At 51.2% G+C, this 21,996-nt stretch overlaps 10 protein-coding genes across 10 annotated transcripts; 4 read left to right on the top strand and 6 right to left on the bottom strand.

The window, feature by feature from the left end:
* Nucleotides 1-45: 45 nt before the first annotated feature.
* CC1G_03429 (hypothetical protein) lies at nucleotides 46-817 on the bottom strand (the record flags this gene model as incomplete). The annotated part of the gene is made up of 2 exons (XM_001835595.1): nucleotides 46-441; nucleotides 566-817. 2 exons carry the CDS (start codon nucleotides 815-817, stop codon nucleotides 46-48), a joined length of 648 nt encoding a protein of 215 aa, XP_001835647.1.
* Nucleotides 818-1,279: 462 nt separating this feature from the next.
* On the bottom strand, nucleotides 1,280-2,415 carry CC1G_03430 (hypothetical protein; the record flags this gene model as incomplete). Its single annotated transcript, XM_001835596.1, has 4 exons — nucleotides 1,280-1,398; nucleotides 1,459-1,871; nucleotides 1,922-2,194; nucleotides 2,246-2,415. The coding sequence occupies 4 exons, from the start codon at nucleotides 2,413-2,415 to the stop codon at nucleotides 1,280-1,282; spliced, it is 975 nt and encodes a 324-aa protein (XP_001835648.1).
* A 448-nt stretch (nucleotides 2,416-2,863) lies between these two features.
* CC1G_03431 (hypothetical protein) lies at nucleotides 2,864-4,016 on the bottom strand. The gene is made up of 8 exons (XM_001835597.2): nucleotides 3,900-4,016; nucleotides 3,810-3,837; nucleotides 3,714-3,726; nucleotides 3,540-3,645; nucleotides 3,426-3,465; nucleotides 3,217-3,371; nucleotides 3,070-3,156; nucleotides 2,864-3,015 (listed from the first exon to the last, which is right to left on the bottom strand). The coding sequence occupies exons 1-8, from the start codon at nucleotides 3,945-3,947 to the stop codon at nucleotides 3,007-3,009; spliced, it is 486 nt and encodes a 161-aa protein (XP_001835649.1). The 5' UTR covers nucleotides 3,948-4,016; the 3' UTR covers nucleotides 2,864-3,006.
* A 2,184-nt stretch (nucleotides 4,017-6,200) lies between these two features.
* On the top strand, nucleotides 6,201-7,480 carry CC1G_03433 (ran GTPase activating protein 1; the record flags this gene model as incomplete). The annotated part of the gene is made up of 2 exons (XM_001835599.2): nucleotides 6,201-6,411; nucleotides 6,464-7,480. The coding sequence occupies exons 1-2, from the start codon at nucleotides 6,229-6,231 to the stop codon at nucleotides 7,478-7,480; spliced, it is 1,200 nt and encodes a 399-aa protein (XP_001835651.1). The 5' UTR covers nucleotides 6,201-6,228.
* Nucleotides 7,481-7,977: 497 nt separating this feature from the next.
* On the bottom strand, nucleotides 7,978-9,021 carry CC1G_03434 (hypothetical protein). The gene is made up of 5 exons (XM_001835600.2): nucleotides 8,727-9,021; nucleotides 8,609-8,660; nucleotides 8,463-8,553; nucleotides 8,357-8,408; nucleotides 7,978-8,302 (listed from the first exon to the last, which is right to left on the bottom strand). The coding sequence occupies exons 1-5, from the start codon at nucleotides 8,996-8,998 to the stop codon at nucleotides 8,089-8,091; spliced, it is 681 nt and encodes a 226-aa protein (XP_001835652.2). The 5' UTR covers nucleotides 8,999-9,021; the 3' UTR covers nucleotides 7,978-8,088.
* A 290-nt stretch (nucleotides 9,022-9,311) lies between these two features.
* Nucleotides 9,312-10,325, top strand: CC1G_14977 (hypothetical protein; the record flags this gene model as incomplete). The annotated part of the gene is made up of 5 exons (XM_002910600.1): nucleotides 9,312-9,451; nucleotides 9,506-9,594; nucleotides 9,647-9,823; nucleotides 9,880-10,211; nucleotides 10,263-10,325. The coding sequence occupies 5 exons, from the start codon at nucleotides 9,312-9,314 to the stop codon at nucleotides 10,323-10,325; spliced, it is 801 nt and encodes a 266-aa protein (XP_002910646.1).
* A 342-nt stretch (nucleotides 10,326-10,667) lies between these two features.
* On the top strand, nucleotides 10,668-11,611 carry CC1G_14978 (oxidoreductase; the record flags this gene model as incomplete). Its single annotated transcript, XM_002910601.1, has 5 exons — nucleotides 10,668-10,692; nucleotides 10,744-10,846; nucleotides 10,897-11,033; nucleotides 11,087-11,515; nucleotides 11,571-11,611. 5 exons carry the CDS (start codon nucleotides 10,668-10,670, stop codon nucleotides 11,609-11,611), a joined length of 735 nt encoding a protein of 244 aa, XP_002910647.1.
* Nucleotides 11,612-12,032: 421 nt separating this feature from the next.
* On the top strand, nucleotides 12,033-13,852 carry CC1G_03436 (aldo-keto reductase; the record flags this gene model as incomplete). Its single annotated transcript, XM_001835602.2, has 10 exons — nucleotides 12,033-12,438; nucleotides 12,491-12,534; nucleotides 12,586-12,636; nucleotides 12,691-12,863; nucleotides 12,922-13,053; nucleotides 13,118-13,132; nucleotides 13,186-13,279; nucleotides 13,332-13,490; nucleotides 13,553-13,607; nucleotides 13,658-13,852. The coding sequence occupies 10 exons, from the start codon at nucleotides 12,033-12,035 to the stop codon at nucleotides 13,768-13,770; spliced, it is 1,242 nt and encodes a 413-aa protein (XP_001835654.1). The 3' UTR covers nucleotides 13,771-13,852.
* Nucleotides 13,853-14,022: 170 nt separating this feature from the next.
* Nucleotides 14,023-18,547, bottom strand: CC1G_03437 (hypothetical protein; the record flags this gene model as incomplete). The annotated part of the gene is made up of 13 exons (XM_001835603.2): nucleotides 14,023-14,458; nucleotides 14,514-15,147; nucleotides 15,204-16,050; nucleotides 16,104-16,160; nucleotides 16,218-16,257; nucleotides 16,311-16,352; nucleotides 16,405-16,492; nucleotides 16,550-16,565; nucleotides 16,626-16,666; nucleotides 16,723-16,739; nucleotides 16,800-16,880; nucleotides 16,931-17,433; nucleotides 17,534-18,547. The coding sequence occupies 13 exons, from the start codon at nucleotides 18,545-18,547 to the stop codon at nucleotides 14,023-14,025; spliced, it is 3,816 nt and encodes a 1,271-aa protein (XP_001835655.2).
* Nucleotides 18,548-19,688: 1,141 nt separating this feature from the next.
* CC1G_03438 (hypothetical protein) lies at nucleotides 19,689-21,937 on the bottom strand (the record flags this gene model as incomplete). Its single annotated transcript, XM_001835604.2, has 4 exons — nucleotides 19,689-19,827; nucleotides 19,887-20,390; nucleotides 20,450-20,702; nucleotides 20,761-21,937. The coding sequence occupies 4 exons, from the start codon at nucleotides 21,935-21,937 to the stop codon at nucleotides 19,689-19,691; spliced, it is 2,073 nt and encodes a 690-aa protein (XP_001835656.2).
* Between the last annotated feature and the right edge of the window lie 59 nt (nucleotides 21,938-21,996).

The following is a 21,996-nucleotide window of genomic DNA, read 5'->3' on the forward strand; positions in this document are numbered from 1 at the left end:
ATACATGTACGATAACTACAGCAGATCCACCCGTGCCAACAACCTCTATGTCCAAGCCCTCGCATTCTTCGCCACAGCAATAACTGGCAACTGCCTGCTATACTGTGCCACAATAGCCCTCTGTGCCAACTCATATTCGAGTGCATCCACATCCATACATTCCACAAACAAGCCCGAGTCGTTCAGAATCCTAACAGCCTCCTTGAACCAAACCCGACACGTGAATGCCGGTTCCTTGTCTTCTTGGCTGGGTGGGACGGCCATGGGGATGTTCTGGACGTATTCGAGGAGGCAAGAGACGTCTAGCCCTTCCATGATCTCGCCGATCTTGAGGAAGGCGATGGCACCCTCGGACGAGGGCCCGTCCCAGCTATCTTGCGCGAACCGCCATACATCGGTGTCTTTGTTGGTGGCGTGGACTTGCCAGCCTGGTTTGCCGTCCTACATACGAGAGGCAATCGATCCCGTCGTTGCGTCCAGAAGGGGGTCGAAGAGGGGTGAAGGGGAGTTGTTTGAGGTCGTGAAAGAGAGTACCAGGATAGCCAGGTGTGTATAGGTTACTTACGGCTTCGACGACATAAAGGCTCCAGTGGAACATTCCTGCTACATTGACTTCGGTGAGAGCGGCGTAGATTTCGTTCTGCTTCATCATCGATGACGAATGTCCTATCCTGTCCTTGTTAGACGATGCCACTACCATATCGAGAACAGGGAGATAGAATACCAGTTCTTGATGGAATTGGAGGATGCGAGTAGTAAAGATGGCGACTAGAGCTGGAACCAAATCGTATTGAGTGCGGCCAGAGTGGCTTTTCATCTGGTCTTGTGGCCTCGTGAGCGACCCTATCAGCCTCGAGGCATGCTTACCGAATAAACAAAGGGCAGCTCTTTCAAGTGGCTCTCCGTCTAAATTCCAGAAATCCTTTCGTTACCAGCCGTATAAAAGCAAGAATAAAGCAGATTAATCGCACGGTAGTAGCGACAACGACGAAAAGCGTTCGTTCATAACAAGCAGAAACCAGGAAGAAAACGAGAAACGGATGGAAAAGAGAGTCCTAATGCAGATTAACTATGTAGGTGATATAATGCTATGCGAATAAAAACGAGAGTGCCGATAAAAGAATGGATAGCTTCTAATCAAGAGTGTGCCTATTACTATAAAATGTGCCCAAACGTCCACAACGCAAGACGGAGTGATGATCCTGAAGATTACTGGAGAGGAAAAAGACATGACATCGCTTGCAAGCCGAGTAGCGTGATAGCAGAGTGCGATAGCAATTTAGCTGGAGTTGAGGTCGAGTTCGATAGGGCAGTCGGCATCACCAACTTGGACGGAAGCCTGAGGACGGTTAAGAAGGCCGAGAATCTTCATCTCAAGAATCATTCGGAACTTGAGGGCTAGTAAAGGGAATAGAACTACTCTTGAGAAACAGTTTCAAAAATGAACAAAGGACTCACGTCTTCGCTTCCCATCAACGTATGTTGCCCTGTTCTTGCAAGCATCATACCAGTTCATCCAGGTCGTGTCGCTGTCGTTGGCAGCCATATAAGTGATGTTCAAGGGGAGGAGGATTCTGGGGAAACCTCTGGCGGGTATCCTACGGCTACCGAGATCGCCTGTGCCGACTTTGCGGCCGGTATCGAGGTCAAAGACTTCAGCTTTGAGTTCTCGGAAGTTCAGGGGGAGGAAGTTTGCTGTGGTATCGAGTTGAAGAGCGGCGTAAGCTGGGAAGGAGAAGTTGGCCGGCGCCCGCGAGAATATAACGTCGATGGCTTCAGCCCACTCTCCTGTTGCGGGTGCCATGGGCATCGAAGAGTTGAAAGCAAAGTGGGGGACTCGGGGGATCGTGAATGCGAGGATGATGCCAATTCTACGCCCAGTTCAGTTGGCGCTCTGGGAGGATAGCGAGACACGACTCACACTGCACACAACCCAAACATAAAGAAGACAAAGACCTTGCGAGTAAAGTACTTGCCACACAGTCCTCGCTGGTCCCGGTTCCATGCTTTCCAGAACTCTCGTCGCCTCTCTGCCTTTTCCTTCTTCCTAGCAGTCTTGGTCATAGCTCGCAGCTCATCTTTGCTCCATTCTGCGCCGAGGGCGGGGACGGTAACCATTTCGACTTTGTTGCCTGAACTGTCGACATGATCGACCATTGGCGGCGCTGACCTCGGTGTAGGGAGTTGCTGGTATCTGCTGGCTGTCAGAGAGCTGTTTTTAAGAGAAAAAAAATCCAATACGCACCCATTGGAATTGGTAGTAAGACCAAGGTTGGTGCTATATCTTGGCCCAGCGTTGTTGAAATCTGCGTAAACGTCCCAAGCCTCCTCCTCGTCCCTCTCATCCCTCCCTCCCTTGACTGGCTCCTCCCTTCCAGCATTCAGATACGATCCCTGGTTGTATCCAGCCGACATTCTGGGTTCGTTTAGGCGGTCAAAAGAATTCCGTTCTGGACGGTAGAACGAGGACACATCATCTCTGGGATGGTTACCCCGTCCGCTTGCACTGCCCGATGACATCCTGGGAAGCTCGGCGTTGAGCGCATCAGATGATTTGCGGCCTTGAAAGAACGAGGATACGTTAGACTTCCGGTCAGCGTCCATAGCTGGAGGCTGTCGTCGGAATCAAGAAAATGGCGTTGGGATAGCGGCGTAGTCGTGGTCGATGAGCTCAAAATGGCTGACAGGAGCCAACCAACCTCATTCCCACGGCCTTGGTCAGCTAATGAAATCACTTCCTTGTTCTTCTCGAGTCTCGACCTAATCGGTGTTCTCAGCTCTTGCACTTGGTTTTGTACAACATTAGCCTTGCAACATGGATTTGTGCAATGGTCCATACAAGTTGGGCAAAAGCATAAGTTAGGTAAAGGTCCAGTGTATATTGCAGCAACTCGGGCAAGGAGACGCTACACTACATACACATCATTACTTAGCTAGTAGGCAGCCGACTGTATTCGAGACTACTATCCAAGTGGCGCGTATATGGATTGACGTCGAAGAGTCAATTTAAGAGCACTGCGTGGAAGGTTAAGCTCAATGGGAAAGGATAATGGTTGCTGAAGGACATACCGTCATGGCCTGTGCCTTGGTGTTCATGATCAGGGCGACGATGAGACCGTAGAGACCCAATACTTCAGAGAAAATGAGGATAAGAATCTGGAACGATGATGTTAGCGCGCGAACAAGACAGAGTCCTGGAAGCAAATAACAACGCACCATGCCGACGAAAAGTCTGGGTTGTTGCGCAGTTCCTCGGACACCAGCATCTCCAACAATACCAATGGCGAAACCAGCAGCAAGACCAGCGAGACCGACAGCGAGACCAGCACCGAGTTGGATGAAGCCTTGGGCGAGCGACATGGTAATGCTCACTGTAATTCCGGATGTCAAATGGGGAATTGTAACAGAACCGGAGAGCAGCTTACAGTTATTAGCGATGAGGACTGATACGACGAGGCCATAGATCTAGAAAATAAAGGTGTTATAATCCGGGGAGGTCAGGGACCGAAGGCAATGGGCAGCGGTGACTGCCAACTCACAGCAATGATACCAGCCATGACGACTGGAATCGAGCACTTCATCATCATGTCCGGTCGAAGGACGGACATGGCAGAGATACCAACACCAGACTTGGCGGTTCCATAACTGCAGGTTGAAAAGGGTGGACAGTCAGACCACGGAATTACGCAGCACGGTGAAATCCAACCACGAACCTAGCGCCGATACCTAATTAGCCCAAAGAGCCAATTCTCTCGTTAGATTCTCATTCATAGTAATGCACACAGCTCAGCAAGAGCGCCTGGACGTACAAGTGAAGACGATTGCAGCGGTGCAACCCTGGAGAACGATGCCGGTTGTTAACGAACACGACAGAATTGACGGGAAAGGGATGTACTGACCATTGCACTGAAGAAGGGAGCATAGACCGGGCAAAGATCAGAGGACATGGTGTGCAGTAAAAGTTACAAAAAAGGAGGAATTTGTAGTGAGCGACGGTGACTACGTAGCGTCCGAACGACTCGATGGGCTCTGGCAGCGCAGAGCCTGCGCCAGCGCCAAGCAAAGTTGGATTTCGTCTGACTTTGAATTCAATCAGACTCCGACAAAGCCATATGACGTCGTCGGCCAAGCTCTTTGCCTTGTTACTTCTTGGACGATTTTCACCGCTTCTAGGGACGACTATATCAGCGAGAATCCCTCTGGAATGGCAACGGCAAGACCTTCGTGATCTTTGTCGCAGGGAAATTCCATATCTTCGGCACCCATACCACTGCGCATCCAATATACGGTCTTCTGTCATATAAGCCCACCTATACCGTCTTCAAATCGCTCTAGTCCCTGAAAATCTCTTCATGAGACCAACAAACGTTCCCTGGCTATATCCCTCTGATGGTCATACCTCTTTTATCTCACAAGCGTTGTTTTACCGTGCATTTATCCAGCGTTATTTTTGCCTTGACGCTACCAAGGAACTTGTCAATGACTTCGACATTCGAACTTGAGCTTGGACACTAGGAGTTGCTTAAATATGACTGAACTTCACACCCCTCCACCCCCGTGCCGTCGTTCATGGAGAACGGATTGCCCGCCAAACGGTCTCCTGTTGAGGTTGGAGGTTTAGCCCCTGACTTTCCAAACCTTAGGCGGGTTGTAGTCTACAGGCTGACTTTGACCCTCAGGCATCGTCTATTCTGGCGTCGGGACCTCCCCTCTGTATGCCTTGAACGGTATCTGGCCTGCCCCCAATCCCGTCCCTTCCCAAGAGGGCGTGATTGGAGGGATTAGCGCAACCATCTGGGCGCTGACGTTGCTGCCTTTCATCAAATATGTTCACCTATCCTTGGCTTTTCCGGTAATGTCCCAACTTTCACGATGACAGGTCTTTATGTCTCTTTTGTTCGGTACCAAGGACAGTACTCCCCAGGCGTTCGTTCTCGTTTTGTTTATTGCCCAACAACTTGGCACCGCAGGACCAGGTTTTGTCTTTGCTCCAAGTAGGTATCCTTTAACCCTAAATGACTCCGGACGAGGAACTGTGATATGCTGACTGGTATCCTTCTTGAAGTGACCGGGTGCAAAGCTATCGATGCAGAGTCAGTTCTTCCTTCTCATTCCCAGAGCCTAAAAGTTCGGGTTTCGATGCAGCTTCTATATTACGGGTGTGTTTGGAGTGAATCGGCCGGAAGTCACATGCTGACTCTGTAGCCTTCGTTTCTGCTTCGTCACCTACCCGAGCATCGTCCTGGCGGACAAGGAGCACGACTCGTTCGAGATGGTGCGGATGTTCCCGATAATGTTTTCCCTCGAACTGTCCCTGGTCCCGCCAATGGTCCGCTGGATTGGTGAATGTCACTCAATCTCCAAACTCCCACTCTGATGTGAATGTTAGGATTGGCTTCCTGCTGGCAGTGTTGGCAACAGTCGGCCCTTTGCATGCCTCCAACCGTGGGTTTTCTGACTTCACGACCCCGGCTAATCGCACCACAAGACATGATCACCGCTACGTTCAGTATCATCCATCAAGGTTGTCAACCCCGAATTGATACCGCCCGTCCGAATGCACCACACCTTGGATACCATCTAAGGCCAGATCTACATCCCAGCCGGCAATTGGATCCTGATGATTGTGACGATCGGCCTCGTCGCCGGATTCAAGAACTTGAGTCAACTAACGAAAGCGTATGGATTTGCAAAGTACGTCAAGGTGAGGTTCCTCGCCCCAGTCGTCAATTATGCTATGAGATTTTTGATCAGTCTATCGCTACTTAGGTGTGTAACTGTATTTCTCAACTTTGGAGTATCACAGTCTTTAGACCAACGAAAATGCCGCTGCCGTGTTCCTCGAGACAGAATATTGGTTGACCTCTGCAGATGAGCGAGTTCTTAGTAGTCGAGTAATGGAGATGTATGACTCACGATCATCTCATCAACGCTGCAATCTAATGGCGATCGTCGTCGTACTTTTCTTCTATGTCTATTTTCTATAGCTTTCGCGGCTTTCATATTCGCATCGTGTCGTACTGTAAATCATTCCTTGACATACCATCTTCAACAAGTTGCCCCCCTGTGTTCAGGAAGGGCTTGGCGGAAGCGGGGAGCGTTGATCCGCTGATCAGATAGATAGCCGTAATATTGTTCCCATCATCGGCCTTGTTTGTCTTTTGCTCGTTTGAAAGCCCATAGCCCTTGCCACTAGCCCAGTCATCTCTCTCTCCGCTAACCACCACAATGTCCAAGACGTTCTCCCTAAAAAACAAGTCCCTCAAGCTCAATACACGAGCAGACATCGAGCCCTGGCTCAAGGATGTCGACCCAACGACCATTGAAGAAGTTCACCTCCAGGGCAATACAATCGGTGTTGAAGCCTCTCAAGCACTAGCTGAATGGTTGTCAAAGGCCACGAACATCAGAGTATGGTTTTGATGTCTAAATGGTGATTTTAAAACATCTCTGACTTGCGCAGATCGCCAACTTTGCAGACATCTTCACCGGTCGTCTGATATCGGAGATCCCTCAAGCTCTCGAGGCCATCTGCAACGCCCTCGTCGACAAAACCTCTCTAGTCGAGATCGATCTCAGCGACAATGCCTTTGGTGGACGCTCCGTAGACCCCATGGTCCCTCTCCTCTCCAAAAACCGCCACTTCCAAATCCTCAAACTCAACAACAACGGTCTCGGCCCAGCCGGAGGCGCAGTCATCGCCAACGCCCTCCTCGAATCTGCCAAACTCTCTAAAGCAGCGGGTCTCAAATCCAACCTGCGTACCGTCATTTGCGGTCGTAATCGACTGGAGAATGGATCCGCGTCTGCTTGGGCAGATGCATTCGCGGAGCATGAGGGGTTGGTCGAGGTGCGGATGCCGCAGAACGGGATCAGGATGGAGGGTATCTTGGAGCTTTCGAGGGGTCTCGCGAAGAATCCCAACTTGGGATACATCGATCTGCAGGATAACGCGTTCTCGACGGAGGGCCAGTTGGATGCTATCGAAGCTTGGACAAAGGCCATGGTATCGTGGCCTGAATTGCACACCCTCAACCTGTCGGATTGTATCTTGTCGACGGAAGGCGAAGTGCCGACTCTCCTCACGGCCATCATCGGAGGCTCGAACCCCAAGTTGAAAAACCTCTTGTTGCAAAACAACAACCTCGAGACTCGCACGTTCGAGGCTCTCGCCGGTGCCCTCTCGACGACGTTGAAGAACGTGATGCGAATGGAATTGCAGTGGAACGATGTTGAAGATGAGGATGAATTTATTGAGGAGATTGGATTGACCTTGAAGCAGCGTGGAGGCAGGCTTATCGCGACGGACGAGGACGAAGAGGAGGAGGAAGCGGAGAAGGCTCGAGAACACGAGGCGGAAGAGGAGCCCATCATTGCTGCTGCCGAGAAGGAAGAGGCCAAGGAACCCACGAAGAAGGAGGATGCTGCCGACGACCTTGACCAACTCGCTGCTAAACTCAGCAAGGTCGAGATCAAGTAGAAGAGTGCGTAGACAAGATTTGGGGCGTCCCAACCACATACCACGCTCATATCACAAGTAAACTGTAATATACATCCATCTCACGGGAGGAACTGCTATTAGATTGCTCCTAGATACCTATACATAATTCCACTGGTTACCTAACTTTACAGACTATCCACCTCCCTTCTACTCCCTCCTTCCGTCGCGTATGTCCATGCGTTGCCCGATCTTCCAGCCAACCCTCGGCTGTCCACGTACGATCGTCGGTGACGAGCAGTGGCTGTAGAGACAATGTCCGCGATAACCAGGTTTTTGTGGATTCAGAGTTGGCATCGCATGAAAATTCTCGATAGGCCGATCGCAGGACTGTCCATGCTGTATCGCGAGCTCTGCTCCGGAGATCGTCTAGGACGGCCAATATCGCTATCTTGGCCAATTGTTTCGAGGATTGAGCTTGAGATATAGAAAGTGCGTCGAGTCCTAGAGTATCCTTTTCCGTGTCCTCGAATATCATCGACATTGATTGCTTCTTGTAGAGTTGAGCAAATTTGGAGTAGTTTCTGGTTCTTAAAGCAGATGCTAAGGAGCGTATCCAGTTGTGGGCGTTTGATCGTCGTGGAAGGAGTTCATCCGAGATAGAGCGAAGGTGATGGTGGTACGTTGTTTGCGAAGGGTACGACGCGACGAGGTGATATAGCAGGGATAGGACGATCGTAGGGCGACACAGTGGCTTGGGACAAGTGACGGATTCGTATGTCCCGGGAACCAGATGGTTCATCACAGCCGCTATCTGCTTTGCCGAGTTGAAGATGATGGAAAGATAGAAGGATGTTTCGTAAACTGCGAGGGACTGAATCAGGTCCCGGATGACAAGTGAAAGGATCTGGAACGAACCCTCCAGAGCGAACTCGTCGCGTCGTTTTGAGGCGTAAACGCCTTCGCGGAGCTTTCCTGAGAAGTGATTAATCGGGGAAGTGTAGATAATGAAGACGGGACATACTGAACAGAATCAGAAGATTTTCCTGAGCCTCGATGCGCTGCTTGTCCGCAGACCGTATTTCCAAAGGATAGCGCTTGCTGAATCCGTCAAGCTAGACAGCCTAGGTTCACCCTGCGTACTCCGGGACATTTACTGCTAGTTCCCACCTTTCCTTGGATAAACTCTCTGTATTCTTGTTGGATATTGTAGTTCTTTAGGCTGGTGGTCGTAGGACGGGACTTTGAGATTGAGGAGCAGCTGGTTGAAGCGAAGGTAGAGACTCACTCATCTCCATCTCTTTCTAGTCCACTGCTTCGACTGACTGAGGCCATTAGCTCCATTCTTGAAGGCATTGGAGTCTTGAAGTTTCCTCTACTAAATCCACCACCGATACCACCCCGTCCTCTACCTCTTCCACGTCCTCCAGATCCTTGATGTTGGTCATCGTGAGGTCGCTGTGGATTTGAATTTCTCGTGTTGCTTTGTCCATTGTGGTAGCCTCTCGAGTTATTCCTCCAAGCATTTCCTCTTCCACGTCCACCTCTTCCACGGTCCATTTTATCGTTCGACGAGGGGCAGATGTGTATATCGCGAAGGAAAGTTGTAAAGGAGCGCGCAAAGCGGCAGGTGTATTCTGGGTGTATTTGCCAAGCCAACCGAAACCTTGGCCCTGACTTGGGACGGACGGACGGGTGGGCCGCGGGATCATCGGGCCGGTGATGAGCCGAAGGCCTCGGCTGATCTCGGCATCGCACGTTACAGCGTCTCTTCAACGACGACGACGATGATTATGCTAAATCTACAGTTTCTTTCGACGACGTACGGCCCGGGTGCCAGTTGCACACCACCATAGGCTCTTGAAGATAGAAGATGGTCAACAAGAACGCGAATGGAGCATTGGTACCCGAGAACGTGCCATTGCGCGATGGGCCCCCGACCAAGGAGGAACTGCTCGTTCATTATCCAGCTCGATTTACGTGGCAACAACTGAAGACGTTTGTTAATTCTGGGTAAGATGTTTACACTATTGGCGTCCTTTCTGTCACTCAACGGCCTGGATACAGAGATCTTGGACTCCTCAAGCGCGATCTGAAGTTGCAGGAAAGGTACGACCGATGGATGGCTGAGATAGTCAAGAAGTATGGATCTGTAGGTAAGTCCATGAATCAATTGGTTTGGGCTCACCTGACATTCTTAACGTATAGTGAACTATCTCCTAAACTACCGTCTACAATGGGGGAAACCGGACACTATCTCCCTGCTAACATCGGAAATCACTGAGGAATACTCCCCATTAAATGCCGCGACACCGACTCCTTACTTTTCGGTGAATGTCCCCGTGGATATGATATGTATTATTCAGAACGACTGGCCATACTCAGGTAAGCATCCGTGGACTTACAAACCTCGCGGATGCTGATTATGCTGCAAATTACAGTGCCGTCTGACGTAGAGCATACGGTCATTTGGACCAAGGCGCCCATCTACCACCCAGAATTGATGCACGAGACAATCAAGCCCCGTATAGACCAGGACGGTCTTTGGGGATTTACGGGAAACAGATCGCCACCACCGTCACCCTCGATGCTTCCCGCCTGCTTGCCTGCCTTGGCAGACTGGGGAATCACCCTGGATAAAATGATAACCTCTCCAAAAGGCTCGGAAGAAGAGGAAGCCCTTGTCAAGAAGGCAGGAAGTGCTGTCGCGGAATTTGTGAGGAGGAGATGGAAGGAGGATGTATGGGAGACGGCCTGGTTTGTCAATCCACCTGTACGTATTCGGTTGATCGCGATGAGAGTGTGCTGCTCATGGCTGTGACAGAGATTACAAAGTATACCCCATCTAGCGCACATTCATGTCTTTGCCCGCAAGCACTCGAATTAGCTAGTAGTTGAGTGTTTCAGTTCCGCGGAGACCATCAATAGATTAGCAGTGTCGCACTTCTTTTGGTTCGTCATCGAAGTGTATGGATGTTGCATTCAGATTCGGGCGCCCATCCAGGTCTCCACGGCGTGGTCAGAAGATTCTTCGCGGCTCTCTTGTCATTCGTTCAGAGCTGACGCGTGTATACCCCAGATTCAGAAAGAGACTGGCAGTTCACCATGTAATTTCATGTCACTTGATGATGGGTAACACGACCTGCAGATATAAAATCGTCCTTCGCGACTCCGATAACCCGTCGCTTCCTCTCTCCCTTGCCTGAACCTACCTTTTCCTGCGAAGATCATGTCTCGAGTTGCTCTTGTTACAGGTATGAAATCGTGCAGTTTTCAGAACTATCTCGGACTGACGTTTGAAATAGGCGCCAACGCTGGCATTGGCTATGAATTAGTGAAGTTACTCTCCGAGAAGGGGGTTAAGGTCTACCTAGGGGCAAGGAATCCAGCGACTGGCAAAGAAGCTGCGTATGTCCACACCCACATCTTCTTGTGTCTCCTCACTTATCGTTGGCCAGTAAGACTCTGGCGTCCGAAGGATTTTCGAACGTCCATTTCATTGAGATCGATGTCACTAAGCCCCCAACCATCGAAGCGACTAGAGACCATATCGCACAAGCCGATGGGAAACTCGATATCCTCGTCAATAACGCTGGTACGATGTTTCACGTTGAAACGCATGGTCGCGCTCTGACAGATTACATGAAGGTGTCGGGGAGTTGGATAAGCCGCAACTTGCCACCGGTTTCGATATCAATGTACTGCGGACAACCACAGAGGTCAACCTCTTCGGGCTCATCCAAACAACTACCACGCTCCTCCCTCTCCTGCAAAAGTCGCCCAACGGTGTCATCGTGAATGTATCATCGGATATGGCGTCCAACGCGACTCAAGCCGGACCCAACGCGATCTTGAACTTTGCTACGGCTTACAACGTGTCCAAGGCTGCGGCTAATGCCTATACGATTGCTTTGGCCAATCAGCTTCGAGACGATGGTTCGAAGGTCAAAGTCAATGCAGTTACCCCTGGCTATACGTCGACCAAGTTGAACGGGTTTGGGGAGGGTGGAAAGAGTGTGAAAGCAGGTGCAGAGATCTTGCTTCCTTGGGCGTTGCTTGACAAGGATGGCCCTTCTGGTGAGTTTCGCTACTTTTTTGTGCTATCGATATCAGTTCCTTAACATTCGTGTAGGCCGCTTCATCAACGAGCGTGGCGAGGAGTTCCCTTGGTAGACAATGTGTGTTTGCAACGAGAATGTCAGCATGTGCTCCGTTGCCGTTGACCACAATTGACTGAGTAATGTCATCAGTGAGATCTCGAGAGATCGTCGACAGCTCGTACCATGAGATGTTGCTTCTTTCGTGCGAGCACCTCGCATAAGTATGCTCGTACCGCTGAATCATTCTACTAGTATTGCTCGTCTCGATAAAGTGATCGTTCCCCTGTTTCACCGGAAAGTGTAAATTAGATTGTACTTGGTTTGTGCTTCAGCCCCTGTCGGTATATGAGCTTACGGTACTATAACGGAAGCAAATCGCCCAAGTGTGGCAATCAATGACGACGTTTTCCGGGTTTCACTCCGAAGAAGTCTTCTGAGACGCCTGCCGCAACTGCCATATGATGAGAGCCTTTCTCCACACGCCATAGGCAACGATGTCTTTCCCGACCTCCACCGCGAACAGCGCCAAGTACCACGCCGTCCCCGTCATAGACCATGCCCTCGTCGCACCAGACGATGATGACAGGGCTCGGAGCGATATCGAAGCCCCACCGGTGTACAAACACCCCGGGAACGTCGAGGAGCAAGATCTATTTCTCAACCGTGCGGGAAATCGACGACGTTCTGGGTCTCATCCCAGCGTCAGTCAGTTCGTTTTCCGCCTCACTGCCGTCGCCGCAGGGATCTTCGTAATGGTGACGGCTATGAGAATGGTTCTCGAGAGGTTTCCCAGCATCGAGTGTGGGAGGGCGTGGCGGGGAGAAGGCTCGACTTGGAGCTCCAAGTTGCCCACTCATTTCACACTACCTTCGGGGGATAAAATTCCCTCTGTCGCATTGGGTGCGTGGCTGTCTTACTTGCGCAGTTAACGTTCGTGTTTACCTCCTGTCAGGTGTTTGGAGAGCTGAGAAGGGGAAAGTGGGAGATGCTGTCAAGGTGTGTTGCCTCGCCTATAGCCATCTTATCTTTCTGAAAACTGCTTTCCAGGCCGCGCTTAAAACGGGCTACAGGCACATCGACGGAGCTTGGATTTACGGGGTTAGTGCAAGTCGTAGAGCACAAGATGTAGCAAACTAAACAGTATTTGTTTAGAACGAAGTGGAAGTGGGCCAGGCAATCCGGGAAAGTGGGGTTCCTCGCAAGGATATCTGGCTTACCTCCAAGCTTTGGAACACTTTCCACCGACCCGAGGACATCGAACCTGCCTTGGACGAGTCTCTCTCCCGTCTAGGAATCGACTATCTCGACCTTTACCTTATCCATTGGTGAGTGTCCAGCGATTCATTCATGGAATATTGTGTACATAGAGCTCAACTTTCGCAGGCCCGTCGCCTTCGAGAAAGATTCTGAAGAAATCAAAATCGATTGGGAACTCACCAATGACCCCTATCCCACTTGGAAGAAGTTGGAGGAGCTGGTAGAAAAGGGAAAGATAAGGAACATCGGGATCAGCAAGTGCGTGCTTTACTATCCGACACTCAGGTGTCCCGGCTGACCTTCGACACTTATTTTTACCCAGTTTCAATATCAAGCGGTAATATCCATTTCCCATGCTGAAAAGAATCGTGCATTGACCCTCTTCAACAGAATCCAAAACCTGACTGCCAACTCCCTCAAGATTCAGCCTGCCGTGAATCAGGTCGAGCTTAGCTACTGGAACCCTCAGCCAGCGTTGCTCAAGGTAGGATGGTTGCCACCCACGATGTCGCTGTATTTACGACGCCCGTCGACAGTGGGCCAAGGAAAACGGTCTTCTCCTCGAGGCTTATTCCCCACTCGGGAGCGCAGAGAAGGTCAAACAAAGTCTGGAAATCCCCGAGGTCAAAGAGATCGCGAAGAAACTAGGAATCACTCCCGCTCAGGTCTACATATCTTGGCATGTCCAGCGAGGGGTAAACTCCACATCATCCCTGAGGGGTCCTTGTTGGGCACGAATACTAACGTTCACTTCTAGACCGTGGTCCTTCCCAAGAGCGTCCACCCTCATCGTGTCGAAGAGAACTTCCATAGTAAGTTGTATAAGCTTCGAAGGTGACACCGCTCCTCACCGCCCACCTAGTTACTCGTCTTCCACAGGCAGAATTCGACCTCCTAGAAGCAGCCTCGCGAGCTCACAAGCCCGAACGATCAGTGGATCCCAGCGAGAGGTGGGGCGTAGATATCTTTGGATAAACCATCTATCGTATCTGTCTTCCTAGTAGAGATGTTGTTAAGCTGGCGTTAAACAAACTGTGTACACGACCAAAGCAAGCAAGCCCAATACAGAACCACGTCGCAATGAAATGGCAGAAGCAGAAAACAGTAGAGCCAAAGAGGTCATAAAGCATGTCGTTACAAACACTGGTCCGAATAAAAACCAATAAAGATAGTCCATGTCCAAGGGAGATGTTATGCACAACGCATTATAGCGTTAGATGAGGGTGTTCACGATTTGCCTTTGGCTTCTGGTTTCCAGGCCACGAAAACGGACATAGACCGACTGAGCTTCTGAGTGGGGTGGAGTTCAGGGCGGATAGATGGTTTCGCAAAGTGTACCGATGGTTCGAGCCTGAGCGAAAGTGGCGATACACTGGTGGCAGACGGTGGCCCACCGTTACGATTAAGCAATGTCTGAGAGTTGCTGCGTTTACGCGTCGACTTGAGCAAGTCGGAGCTGGAAGCCTCCGGTGCAGTCGGATTGCTGAACGGAGGCACAGGCCTCATTAACGAGGTGATGGAAGCCTCTTTCCGGAACCATTTTTCGTATTTTTCGCAAGCAGTATTGAAGATTTTGCGATTCTGGGATGGGGCGGATTCAATGACGGACCACTGGAGGCGTTCTCGTAATGCATGATTGATTGACGCTTGATCCTCCATGTCCCTAAAGAAGAGGCGGTGAGCTGAGAACGAAAATGGTACGACGCAGTACGACTCACATTTCAAAGTTCAGCAACAATTGGTTGAAATCTTCCCTCGACATCTCCAACACGGTTGCACGGTGATCCGAGGCTCCATGACGGTACGCGTGAGGAACATCCATCGAATGAGCTCGTCCATTCGCCCTCTTGACGGATGGGTTCTCGTGAACACTCAACTGAGTCTCCCGCACCCACTCCCACATTGTTTCAGAACAGGCCAGGATCTCTTTGGCTCGCAGCATGAGATGGAGGTTCAAAGTCCTCAGATCGATGTTGAGGGTCTTGTTGGGTATCCTTGGCTCCATGTTCGCCAGACTGGGTGGTATCCCTTTCTGAGTCGTGAAGGTTGCTTTCGGGGCCGGAGAAAGGGCATATAGACCGTAGCGCACGCCATCCAGGGAAACATAAGGCGACGAGCCCGTCATCAAGCCTTGCATGTTCAGCCACCGGTTCTCTTCTGTGAGCTCGCCGTTCTCGTCTGTCAACACACTGCGATTTGACGGGCTGAGCGACTTGCGCGATGACACCGACCGTATTGGACCAGGCTTCTTTGGTGGGAACGAGAAACCTTCATCAACCTCCACGTCCGATTCTGATGGTTTGACGGGCCGAGGAGGGAACGTGAACATGAGCGGAGGGTGTGTTCTTGTGTCTTTGGAAGGAAGATTCTTGAGTAAAGCGACATGGCTACTAGCGACATAATCTTACCTTTGAAATGGTACTCGAGGTAGGTTGCCAGTAGCGCGATTGGAGACGTATTAATGAACCTCGATGAGAGGGTTTCATTGTAAATGTACTCCAGTAATGAGTGGTCTCGCGGATTATTCGGAGCTTTGGCCGGGGTTCGCAGCAAGAACGGCGGGATTTTAGGAGTTTCGGGTATCTGACTGTCAGGCGTATGGTGAGGACCATGGCCCGCATGACCGCTGTATGTCGAGTTATTACATGAAGCGAGGTTCGTGGACGATCTTCGTCGACGGAACAATAGATTAGCTTGGTTGTCTGAATCGGAATGGGAATGGTTGGTTAAAGAATTGAGGAGGGAGACAGCAGAGTTGGTAAATGTCGATGACGGTTTCGGTGGACTCGTGCTGGGGAACTGGTGATTGTAGGGGCCAGATTGGGGTTTCACATAGAGCAATGGTCGTGCCGTAGAGCGGGAATGCGGCGGGATAAGAGTAATGTAACCTTTCGGCGAACCGGGAGGAGTGGTAGAAACTTCGCTCCTGATATCGTTCTTGTCATCAGGAACACCATCCTTGGATAGGTTGGTAATGATCTGAAGCTTTGGAGAGCCAGGGCGTGAAGAAGGTCGCGGGAAAGCCGACATCGGGGTAGGGGTCGCCAGGGACAGACTGTCCGCATTTGGTGAGGTGGGTTGCAACCAGCCCTCCTCCGACCCATCTGCTTCCTGAATGACGGCAGGAACCTCACGATCTCGTCGCCCGTTTGTAGACGCAATTGAACTGCTCCGTGAGAGTGCTGACCCCATGTCCGTCTCATCGTCGTCGTGCTCCACAGGTTTTCCAGGAAAGAACAGGTCTTCCTCCACCATCTGCAACAAGGTTAAACGCTCATAGACAGAGAGAGACAATATCAACCACCTACCTCTAGAGCACCTCCAGGCTTCATGACACGCGAGATCTCATCAAATAATGCATCCCACTAATTGAGTTGTTAATCCCGATGCCGTGTACCAATTGGGATGGAAAGAATACGGACCTTGTCTTCTGGTACACCAAGAGCTATCCGTTTGATATGGCTGCAAGAGCGGTCAATATACCTCCGTGATCTCGGAAAAACCCAATTGCTTACACAAAGTCGAATTCATCATTGGGGAAGGGAAGACCGTCCAAACTATAAATCCGTCAGTGACCACAGAAATTGGTGAGTATAGCAGGCGACGCACAAATTCGCCTGTACCCATGTGATTCTCGAAGCAAAATCCGAGGAGCCAACTCGCTGAAGGTCAGGATGTAGGGGTACGATGTCCAAACCTGACAGGCAACCATGTAAGCCCAGGGTGATGACGACAATACAGAAAGATCACGAACCAACAAATTGCGTTTCCTGAAAGCGGAAATGTGTCAGAATCCACGCGGTGTTCTGGGTTTAGGGCGAGCGACATACCCTCCACTGACGGGCACAATTCAGAATCCAAGTTCCGCTCCCTATGTGAGACGTGAGTGGCTATTCTCAGAGTCTGATGGAAGGTATGCAGCATTACCGCATCCAATGTCAAGCCTAAATTTAGCGTAGGAGTATGGGTGGATGTTCAAGACGGAGAGAAGGTTGTATACTTACACCCTAAGTGGAGGTTCCTCGAATACATGCCACGTTAAGCTTTCGCAGATGTCTTGACAAAATAGTGTTTCCCAGACATCTCTGAGAAATCGTGAGCGACACCCCTGAAGCTAGCAAAAATAGACACTCACAGGTCGATGACCTCGCGCTCGTAACTCCGTGGATATGGCACGTCCTTCGTAGTATATGGGTGATGTTTCTTTCCTGGGCTGATGGTTCCATCTACAAGATGGACCCCTACACCTTTCATTACGAACTGAGCATCTCGCGCGTGGAGATTGCGCTTCAGCTCTTCGAGAATAGTTCTATCTGCCGTTGAGAATTTGGTATTAGAACTCGTCGTTTCGCCTTCATCCCGACTTTGTGTTTGGGATCCTGTGCCTATTCCATGCCAGTAGACGTCTGATGATGACACTGCCGCCGTTGATGATATTGACTTTGCCGTTTTGGGTGTCGCTACTTCATATCCTGGTCCATTGACAAGGCTCTGGGACGAGGGTGCCCGTGTCTGGACTTTAGGGGGCGTCGGATGGCTGTTGGAACGTGATTTGGAGGGGCGGCTACCCGTGCTCTTCCGTCGTCGAATAAGGGCAAAGTCGCTCAGAGTCTTTGTGGATGAAGTTGAAACCCGTGTCTGCGAAGGAAGCGTTGAGTACAGTTGCATGGCGGGGGACGGGAAAACGTCGAGACCCCAACGCTTCACAGGGTTATATAGAAGGTTACCATCTACTTACCGAGTGAACACCGTTCTTCAGGGTTGTGCTTCCACCATTGATGACCGGAAGAGGGGGAGCTGGGTACAACTCCCAGGGCATTACTTCTTCTAATTGAGCTTTCGTCATTGTCAACGAGTTGCGATGACTGGTGCTGGAGGAAGGTTCATTCACGGCATCCTTTTCATTGACAACGTCTTCGGGGGTGGCCTCCAATTCCCATGGAGTGACTTCCTCTGCGGGGCCTGTCGCGGTAGACAAGCGATAGGAACCGCTAGTCGGTTCGCTAAGCAGCGATGCGGGGTGTGAACGGGAAGGGCTGAAAACTGGCGGTAGAGAAGGGGTGTCGCCCCTCGCACTGGTAGGGCTGGCAGCTGACTGAGGTTCTGGCTGAAGTTCCCAAGGGGTCACATCTTCGACGAGTCCCGTTGCCTTGCTGGGGTGGAATGATTTCGGTGGTGGTGGTGGGCCCGGATGTGATTGACCTGTCAAGATTGGCGACGGGATGGCCCTGGGTGACGGTAGGCTAACTGGGACTGTCCCGACTGGGTAAAGCTCCCAAGGCGCAACATCCTCGATGGGTCCTGTCGCCAATCCTGTCGACGACGCCTTGGACTTTACCGACGGAGCCGCCGATCGCATTCGACTGCTGGACTCGGGTCCAGGTTGGAACTCCCATGGTGTCACTTCGTCCCGTGTGCTCGTCGCTGTTGACGGTCTACTTTTCGACTTGGGTTTCTGTGGGCGCACGGGGGCGGCTTCGGAGATCATGGTACTTGTTCGTGCGGGATTTCGTGGCGGTCTATGTGGAGGTAGCTCTGGGATTGGCGATGTCGAGCGTTCTGGCCTGTTGATGTAGGTTGAGTGACGTTTCCTCAGGACGGGCTTTGTCGCTGAGGGCGCTATTGGTGACTCTGGTGGTGGCGGCGAGGGTGTATAGGGAGTTGCATATGATCGAATAAGCTCTGGTGGTCGTGGCAGGGGCGCCGTTGGTGGCTGTCGGAGCTCAGCGAGAAGGTCTGATTTGGGGGGCATGGCGTCGGTATAGGGGGTCGCGTAAAGGATTCCGACGTCGTTTATCGGGCGAAAAATTGATGCGGCTGCAAACTTGTGCCCAACGTCGCGGTTTTGGTGGCGGTCTCTTGGTTAGAGAAAGCAAGAAGCTTGGTAGACAGCCAGGAGTTTGATGCCTCCGGAAGACAAGGACCAGAATGGGGCCGAAATGCAGGGGTAGAGCGGTCCTGGCCTCGTCGATGATGAGCTCGACTATGGCAACAACCTGGGCGGCGAGAACACACAACCGAGCATCTGAGAACGTCCTCGTTGCCCTTGTGAAAAAATCAAATTCAAAACCACAAAAGTATTCTCCAACATCAATCTGGGGCAGGACCGATCAGCATCCCTTTGATTCTCTGTTCTCGGCTTGCTCCCACACAAATCTTATCCAGATTTTTACAGGATTCAAATCCTTCCCTTCAACCCCAATGTAGCCTCCCAGGCGAATCTATACACGCCTCTACATCCTTGAGTTAGGAACGAAGAAACGGTCCGCCCATCCGGCATCCGAACCTCGGCGAGGTATTGCCCCCCCCCCCGTTATTTTCATTGTTTGTACATACTTTCCTTTTCCTCCAACTCACCCTTGTTCAATTGCTCTCTTTACTTGGTGTCACAGCATACAGGTCCTTGCCGTCAGTTATCTAACGGCATAGCCCCAAGATAAGCGTACAATCCAACCAAGAATGGGGCGACAGCGAATGCAGCGGACTCCGAGCTCGAAGCCCAAGAAAACTCCTTATTATTGTGCCTGAAAAACACATACAGGTACACTCTCCAATCCCGCGCTGCAACCAGGGATACAGTCAATGGTCACGCTCTTCTGTAGTGCCTCTGCTCGTCCGGCGACCAATGCGAGCGTCTATGAATCCGGTTCAGTGATCTCCACTCCGTCCCTATCGCACCGCAACACATTCTGCCAAACTTGCGGAATCCCGTCCTCCTCACATCCAACTTGCATTCCGTTGTCTTTCAAGGTATAATACTCTCTCGACTGCGTGTGAACGATTGCAAGCGCAGGATGGAGTGCTATTCCCTTCGCTGTCGTGAAATGAACACTTTCAACCTGGTGGCATCTACCGGGTTTCAGTCGGCATCCTGGCACTCAATAAAGGCTAGCTTACTCGGGCAAGTACAGATGGGGCATTGTAGGCTTGGTGGTTCGGTGCTGTCTGTTCGGCTGTTCAGAGAGTGTCTTCGCTGGCATTCCCTTGAATTCGTGCTCCATTTCCGTGGAGGTCATTGCCCTGCCACTTATGCTGGATACGAATGTTCAATCCGTGATCTAAAGCCGGAATTAGACGATAGGTCCACACACCTATTTCCGACCACGCAGGCCATGGTATACCGTTCCGCTACATCACGCTTATAAGCGCCCAGTACCCCTTCCCCCTCGATCCGCCTGAGCCACGATTTGCTAATCCCTCGCAGGTACTCTTCGTGGTTTGGCCACCGCATGAAATCATTCAATCTCTTCGTCGACGGAATAGGATCTACGTTTGGTCGCCGCAGCCGCGTTAAAGCTGCTGCTTCCATCCTGAATGCGATATAGGCTGACCAATCTGCTCTGGGCGCAAATTGTTGGTCCCATTCGTTTCCAGCTTCCTTTTCCTTCCCTTGCTTTGACGCGTTGACGAGACCTACAACCTCGCAGGTAGACTCCAAGACATAGAAGTATCGAGTTCCAGTGAAAGACTTGACGCCAATCATCCAGATCTCGTCTGTAACTACCTCCTCGGCAAAAACGATGCTCTGTGACATAAAAGATGCCTCTGGATCATAGTGGACCGAGATGTGGAAGTATAGCAGAGTCATCAAGAACCTGATCCGAACGATGAGAAGGTCTTCGAATTAAAACTGAGAAGTGGCGGAGAAACGCACCGAATTGCGATCGTCAGTTGCTTCGGGTGATTCGGGCTAGCCCAGAGACCAGGGCTGATGATATTTCTAGAGGAGGCAAAAAAGCGACCAAGGAAAGAGCGATCATATAGTTCTCGTCGGCGCTGACGTTCAGCGATTCGTTGTCGGAGATAGGGCCAATAATTCATCAAACTAGGTGAATAATTGCTGAAAACCTTGTCCAGGCGTTTTCCAGAAAAGTATCTTGCAAGTCTATGCGTTGCTGAGGAATACACTGGCTTACCTATCAGTCCCCACTTAAAGAACGCTGTGGAAGAATGATGATGACACACCTGAATAGCGATAGAGGCGCGAAAGTGTTGCAAGTGACCATACAGTGTTGTCATCCAAGAAGCTCAGTACCAGCGATAACCGGTGGACATTCTTTCGTTGCGCTATTGTCGGAGGCATGTTGATAGGCCGGAAGTCAGGAAGGTATTGAGCCGCAGAGAACTCCAGGTAAGCCCAAGGAAGAAGCCATTCACTTGACCACCGAGGAGCCGATGTACGTAGAGCCGCAGACAAAAGAGCAGGTGGATATCGAGAAGCTATTACACGCGGAGGTCCTTGGCCATTTGGAATGAGAGGGGCAAAGCGTCGAGTTGACTTAAGCACAGAGTTCGATGCGGAACGTTGGCGATCCGCGTTTCCGTTCCTGTCACCAAGAAGAGGGGCACTGCCTAGGTTCGGACGTCGACCAGGTGCATTCGAGTCCAGCCGCGTTTGAACTGGAGAGGTCTGTCCAGAGGAGACAAGGTGGCGGGGAATGTGACCAAGTAACGCGTTCGCCAGATTGTTCACGGGCAGTAGGTTTCGAGGAAACTTGCGTTTGGTTTTGTTCTCCGGATCGTGCTCGCGATCGCGTTTCCTGGCAAGCGAGGGTGCTGGGTTTGGATTCGTCCATGAGGTTACTGGAACGAGACTACCAACGCGCGGGGGTCGCGTCTGCTCATTCTGAAGTTGACTGGTAATAGAGGCTTCGTGGCTTGGTCGCGTCTGCTGGGGGCTGGGTGGCTCATCGGTCACTGGGGCGGCCTCTCCCGGCTGTTCAGGACGGGTTTGAAGAGTTTCGTTGGGCTGTCTATCTGAGGAAGGACCTGGCTGCCTTTCGAGAAACGTCGAAGCACCAGGTGCGCTAACAGTTGGGTTCGCCTCGCTCAGTATCGAATGTTCATCTGGTTCGGACATGGTACACGGCGTGCTCGTCGCATCATCCGTCGCGTCCACCAAACGCGTCGTCGTTGAGCCACTCGCAACAGAGGACGCGACATCCGCACCCTGGACTCGGCCCTTTTGCTTTACGGTCGTCCGGGTCGACGACGAGCTCGCTTGCATCGCAGATGAATCTACACCAAGCTTTTGAAGAAGCGCTAGCTTGTTGAGCTTGGAAAAGCCAGTGATTTTCCTGTCTTTGCATAGCGCTTTCAGCTGTGGAATCGTCAATTTAGTTAGGTCATCGGTCGATCCCATTGTTTGAGTAAGGCGATGAAGTGGGGATTTTGAGGTGGTTGTGGTCGAAAGAGGGAGTA

The sequence above is a fragment of the Coprinopsis cinerea genome (assembly GCF_000182895.1).
Source record: "Coprinopsis cinerea okayama7#130 chromosome 8 map unlocalized cont3.8, whole genome shotgun sequence".
In the NCBI taxonomy this organism is placed as follows: domain Eukaryota; kingdom Fungi; phylum Basidiomycota; class Agaricomycetes; order Agaricales; family Psathyrellaceae; genus Coprinopsis; species Coprinopsis cinerea.